The 6,447-nt window shown below is 51.1% G+C and overlaps 2 protein-coding genes across 2 annotated transcripts; one reads left to right on the top strand and one right to left on the bottom strand.

Annotated features, from left to right (window-relative positions):
• Positions 1 to 1,605: 1,605 nt before the first annotated feature.
• Positions 1,606 to 3,645, top strand: CCMA1212_007548 (High-affinity methionine permease; the record flags this gene model as incomplete). The annotated part of the gene is made up of 5 exons (XM_073704715.1): positions 1,606 to 1,984; positions 2,050 to 2,309; positions 2,372 to 2,708; positions 2,760 to 2,981; positions 3,048 to 3,645. Coding segments are annotated over 5 exons (1,794 nt in total), but the record flags the coding sequence as incomplete, so codon positions are not given.
• A 1,766-nt stretch (positions 3,646 to 5,411) lies between these two features.
• On the bottom strand, positions 5,412 to 6,010 carry CCMA1212_007547 (GTP cyclohydrolase 1 type 2-like protein; the record flags this gene model as incomplete). The annotated part of the gene is made up of 2 exons (XM_073704714.1): positions 5,412 to 5,466; positions 5,529 to 6,010. Coding segments are annotated over 2 exons (537 nt in total), but the record flags the coding sequence as incomplete, so codon positions are not given.
• Positions 6,011 to 6,447: the final 437 nt, after the last annotated feature.

Below are 6,447 nucleotides of genomic sequence, written 5' to 3'. Positions count from 1 at the left end.
GGGGTTCAAGGCCATTGCGTCTTCATTTTCATCATGTTATCCAATGAGTTGGTGAATATCAGTGGGACAAGATACACTGCAGCGCTGTGAGAGAGTAGTCATGATTGGCGGCTTCCCACATGCCCTGGACATGGAAACCGGAGATTGGAAATGCAGGAAATGCAGTACAAGCTTGGTGGCAATCATACCGGAGTTTCTTTAGCCCGTTAAGGAGATCTTTCGGCTGCATGCGATCGCCACATGGTAGAGGTCGCGGAACACTAAAATGATCGAAGCTCGTCGGAATCTTGGCTGGTGGATTGACCCCCTTCTGCCTGTCAAGTGCTCTGGCCCAAGGCTATTGGAAGATTTCGCGCGGGTACGATGCAGCAAACATCTGGAGACCTTTCGGTTGCCCAATGCTGAGGTTTTTCTGCCCAGCTCGATGGTATCGGGCCTCGTTAGATAGTCATATAATGCGCTCCTGGTCGATGTGCAAAAGGCATATCTGCACAGGCAACAAGGCGATCCAGGAACGGGGTTGCACTCGATATTGTTCCAGAATGTTGGTTTTGTGACCAGCGGAATGATATTCTGTGGCGGCTTGCCACAAAAGGCGTCCAGACTTGAAACTCAGTACAAGTAGTTCATGTAGTTGGGCATTGGAACGTTGGACTACGTGGTGTGGCAATACAACTGTAATACCGCGGCATTTTCTTCGTCCTCCCGTATTTTTTCATTACCCTTGGACAGGGCAATTTGTTGCGCGAGAGCTAATGGCGAGCACATCATAGGGCCAAAGCTCTGGCCTAGAATTAATGAGCCAATCAATGCGGCATGAAGCCCTCGCTGATGGCATGCAGGATGGTCCAGGCTGAAGAGTGGTGTTGGACATGACTTTAGAAGTACGGTGTAAGGCGCTAGTCTTCAGCATTTCGTCTTACGAGTACCGAGCATTGAACCTTTCACTGGAGGAAATCGTCTGAAGTACTCACTAATGAAAATGCAACGATAGTGATAGAGTACATGATAAGTAACGGATATAACAAAGTCAAATCACATGGTCCCGTCGAGGAAGCGAAGAACAACGGCTGAGACTCCATATACCTACCACGGCTGCACGGCTATCTATGTCAATCAGCCTCGAATCCTTCACACACCGGATGTAGCCAGATAAGCCATCACCAATCGGGGACAGTGAGACAGACACCAGAGCCAATTGGGCAGGCTGGTGGTATTATTTCGATAAGTTGGAACAAGCTCAGTCGCCCACCATCGAGCCGGTCAACCGTCCGAACCCCTGTTCCCAGCGGACAATCTTTCTAGCCTTATTCTGTAGTGAAGCTCTAGAGCCAACGAAGGGAAAGGCCTAGAAACAGATGCTACAGTACGAGTACCATAGTGAATGTCCATCTTGGCATTGGCAAATGGCGCCATCACCCGAACGACCAACAGCCCTATTGTGAGACCTTCACAGGACACAAGAACCTGCAGAGAAACCGATCTTATATCACCAAACGGCCCCATAATTCCGTAGGGACACGGAGTTTTTCTCAAGATGATCTTCTGTAGTAGCAGTGGGACGACGTGCCGAAAAGGCAACTCTGATCCCCAGGCAGCTCTTGACGGCGATCACGCAATTCTACCGCTGTTGGTGTGCAACCACACCAACTCGGCAGGCCCGTGAGACGCCATGTACTCTCACGCATGGCGGATTTGATCAATGTTTTTTTTTGTTTATCATAAAGGCCCGCGTCCCTGGCTCAAGGCCGCCATCGTCATCGCCTTCTCTCGGCTCGGACGCATCGACAACGAGAACGGCAAACATGGCGGCCAGCGAATCACCAGCCCAGTCGAAGAACGAGACCATAATTGCCTCTAGCGACAATGGAGTCCAGGTGTCTGAGACGGAGTTCAGGGAGGAAGTGGGAGGCTTGCATTTCGACCAATATCTTGCCGGAGGCATGGGTCGCCATCTGGGCATCTTCAGCACAACGTCTCTGATGTGCGACTTGACCCTCCACCCCCTTTCCTAACCGAAGCGCAGAGTTACTGACAATGTTGGTCCAGAATCGGGCGAATCATCGGCACGGGAATCTTTTCCACCCCTTCATCGATCGTCAATGGTGTCGGGTCTTTGGGCTCCTCGATGCTCCTGTGGGTGCTGGGGCTTCTGCTGTCTGTTTCGGGGCTCTGCGTCTGGCTTGAGTTTGCCTGCATGATTCCTCGAAGCGGTGGCGAGAAAGTATATCTCGAAGCAGCATATCGACGGCCGAAAATGTTGATAACGACAATCTTTGCGGTCCAAGCAATTGCCCTTGGCTTCACCGGTACGTCCAGCTTCCGAGCCCGCGCAGCCGAGGAAAGAACAAGAGCCTAATCAGAACTGCAGCTTCTGGCTGCATTGTTTTTGCATCAAATATTCTGGTAGCAGCAAACAGAACGGTCACGGAGTGGGCGGAGCGAGGCATTGCGATTGGGGTTATCGTCTCCGTCACTGTCATCCACACGTTTGTCCCGAAGCTCGGCGTTCACGGAATGAACTTCTTCACGATCCTGAAGCTTATTCTGCTCATCTTCATCGTTGTCACCGGGTGGGTGGTACTGGGAGGTGGCGTTTCCAAAGTACCGGATCCTCACGCAAGCTTTCACAATGCGTTTGAAGGGTCCGCAAAGTCCGGCAACCCCTATGCAACTGCATTGTTCAAAGTCCTGAACTCATACGCAGGGTAAAATCTACTGCTCCGATAAGAAGATTCAAGGCTGACTTGATGCTGCAGTTGGTCTAATGCAATGTATGTGCTCAACGAGGTGAAAAACCCCGTTCGCACCATCAAGATTGCTGGTCCCCTGGGCCTTTCGACGTGCGGAGTCCTGTATATCCTCGCCAACGTCGCTTATTTCTCTGCGGCAACACCTGCAGAAATCGCAGCAAGCGGGACGACTGTAGCCTCATTCTTTATGAAGAAGGTGTTTGGTTCAGCCGCCCAGAGGGCCCTTAGGTAGGTTTTGAGTTACTCGAGACTTTCCCGGCTGCCACACACCAGCTTTTGCTGACTGTTTTCCAGTGTCCTCGTTGCCCTTTCAGCATACGGCAATGTCTTGACAGTAACCTTTGCCCAGTCGCGAGTTAACCAGGAGCTTGCCAAGGAAGGCGTCATCCCCTTTCCGCGATTCTGGGCTTCATCATGGCCCTTCGGTTCGCCATCTGCCGGCTTGATACTGCATTTCATCCCCTCCTTCATCGTCATCGTCGCCATACCCTTCGGAGACGCCTACAACTTCATTCTCGACGTCGAGGGATATCCCGGGGCTGTCATGAACTTTCTGGTGGTAGCAGGTTTATTCTACCTCCGTTGGACAGAGCCAAAGGCACCGCGACCATTCAAGGTATGGCTGCCGGTCGCAGCGTTCTTCATGCTTGGGCAGGCATTCCAGCTGGTGGCTCCATTCTTGAAGCCCCCGGGAGGAAAAGGCGATACCAGTCTGCCATACTGGCTCTATGCCGTTGTGGGAATTTCCATCTTGGCGGCGTCTGTTGTTTACTGGGCGGTCTGGTGGGTAGCAGCGCCAAAGTTGGGAGGATATACGTTGGAATCGCGAAACGAGCCTCTTACAGATGGGACAAACGTGATTGTGTATCACCGCGTACCCACTCAGGATTGAGGGGGCCGGGGTTCATAGAGGAGAATTATGAGAAGCGCTTTCTTTCGGTCATTCAAACGAGATAATTGAGCATTCCCAACACGAGTGTCAAGATGCCAAGAAGTTCCAGAGAGAAGCCGCAACAGTTGGCCAGCCTATTCCTTCATACATAGTTGTAGGTATATCATTGTCTCTGTCTCGCAACTGGACTTCTCTTCTGCCCAGCAGTAGAGATCGCCAGAAATATACCATCCAATGCTTTGAAGCGTGATTCTGATAAAGCATGAGGTCTGCCCCGCAGCAGACAAGTTGGTCCCAAATAAGTGGTTGACGGCTTCTACATCTTCGGTGATCTATAGGAGAGCGAGTTGGCGCTTTACAGCAATACATAAAGGACCCCTGCAATTTACCTCCGAGACTGCGACAATCTCAACTGCTTAGGTGAAGTAAGCTGACTATCTTTGATCCAAGCCTTTCACTGCCTGAAATGGACGGAGTCCAACTGCTTCTCTTCACCAACCCCCAAAGGCTCCGTCGATTCTCAATCATGTCAGCCAATTCAGCCCTTCAACATGGATTGTTGGGACTCCTATTGTCGCTTTTGGTACCAATCAATACACCGCATCTCGGACTCAACCGAGGCACACTCACTGACCGATCAGCTCTGGTCCATTCACTAATTCAAAGGAAGATTGGCTCGACTTTCTAACTGATGATGTCCCTGTCCCTGATGGCAAATGTCTCTCTTCCCTCTGTCGCCATGCCATCATAAGTCCTCATGAGTTGTGGAAGTTATTTCAGTGCGAAAAGTCGTGCTATGAGATGTTCGGCGGCAAAACGAATGGATTGTTGTATTACGTCGACTACTATCACATGCAATAGAGCAACGGGCAGTCGTTTGATTACGCTGTGAGACTCGACGGCCTCTCTCGGAGCGTCCTAATCTTGAACACATGAAATGGTCAGGTCCGGACATAAGGAAAGATGCAAAGTCGTTTCTGGCCAGGCCTACGCGTCTGACATACAGCGAAGGACAATCACCGCCTCAGCCAAGAAGTTGCAGAAAGTCTGACACCCCGGAGCTGTTTGACATTATTCTTAACCATATCGTCCAACGTACCTCAAGAAGTTCTAAATTATGAGCTACAGAGAAGTAACGGGTTGCAAGGGTGCGATGGGCGTTGTTAATGTCCGGGGAGTTCGAATCTCCCTCTACCGTCCTCGCCCCAAAGACTCTTCTTTTCCTGGCCCAAGTGGAACGCGGGTTCTAGAACGAATTCATACATTAACTACAGGATTTCTCCTTACGCCCTTTGCAAGACTTTGGCTGGATGCTACCATTCACGCCCGCCGACTGGAGCGACAACAGCTGGGCCTCGAAGACTAATGCTAATATTTCGTCGTCACAGCAAGCGGATATTGACTGGCGGCATTATGTGCTGACGTGCGGAAAAAGAAAAGTACCTCGCGTCCGGAACCGATGGAAATTCACAGAATGACTGTTCAACTTGAGCGAGGGACAAATAGGTACAGAACGAAGGGACGTCCGAGTCGTTTTGGAGCGCGGGCAATATGGGTTCTTTCCCGAGCTTGGAACCAGAGCCTCATGCGTGGGAGCTAGTACAGTTTACGAGAACCCACAGTGAAAACCTTGTCTGGACAAAGAAAGACAATATGAATTGCGCAGTGCTGGCTATTGCGTTTGTATGAGAACCTGATCCGCTTTCCGTCATTGAATACTCAATCGTCGGAGGCTGAACACGGAAACCGTTTAGACATCCCGCAGTCTAAAAATCTTCCAGCCTATACACCTCGTATGCCGGCTCTTCATAGGGATGAGCCCTGCGTGAAAACCATGTTAGAGTCCTTTGGCCCAAAGCTATACGACAGGATTCAAAACATACTTCTTCAGCGCCTCAACAGCCCTCTTCGCCACTTCCTGTCCCACACACGGCGCCTCAACGCGCACTTCCGGCACAGTCTCCAGCTTGTCGACTTCTCCAATATGCGGGTTTGCGCCGCTCACCGGGCGAAACTGGCCGGTGCCCAACGCCGTCCAGCAGCATTCTCTATAGGAGCTATTGGGGTAGCGACCAGCTCCGGCTGCAAAGACGGCAGCCTTGCAGACTTCGATGTGGCTCTGTGGGACGTAGAATATGAGCTTGAATATCGTTGTCATGATGTCACTGTTGAGAGGGAGACTGGCGTCTGCGTCTGAAGACTCTAAAGAACAACAAGACGAGGCCGCTTCAGCTGAATTTGGCGTGAGGACCGAATGAAGCAGAATCGGCAGCGGGTAGACGAGATATATCTCCGGAAGGCATCGAATTCGAAGGTGAAGTGGGTAGTAGGCGTCAGGAAGCTCCAGCTCAGCAAACCCCGCCAACCTGGGTACCCACTCCGTACACAGTTCGCGGAACGTCCCATCACACTTGTGTACAAACCAGCTTGTTCGTCACAGGTCGCTCCCCAGTTTCGCACTGTACACATTACTGTCCAGGCCATGGCCCGAGAAACACAGAGATGTGACAGGACTTATCATGTTCGAAAGGTAATAGGCAGTCTAGAGGAGTTGCTTTGGTAGCATATTCTCCTACTTGAAAGGCCTTCATGCCTACACGCTGAGCTGGATTCCTTTCGTCTGTGGCGACTGGCACAGGAGTCACTCAACGCAGCATGCAAGCACGGGTCACTTCTTCAACGGCGTGCAGCTTCAATCGCACCATTGACAACGTGTACTGATGCTTATCATGAACAAAGGATAGCGAGAACACAAATAACGATATCCCCATCATCAATAATAAAGAGAGGAGCATCCAATCA

The sequence above is a fragment of the Trichoderma ghanense genome (genome assembly GCF_004382785.1).
Source record: "Trichoderma ghanense strain CCMA-1212 chromosome Unknown scaffold_9, whole genome shotgun sequence".
Taxonomy (NCBI): domain Eukaryota; kingdom Fungi; phylum Ascomycota; class Sordariomycetes; order Hypocreales; family Hypocreaceae; genus Trichoderma; species Trichoderma ghanense.
Note: the sequence above shows the minus strand (reverse complement) of the source record. Positions and strands in the feature narration are given on the sequence as shown.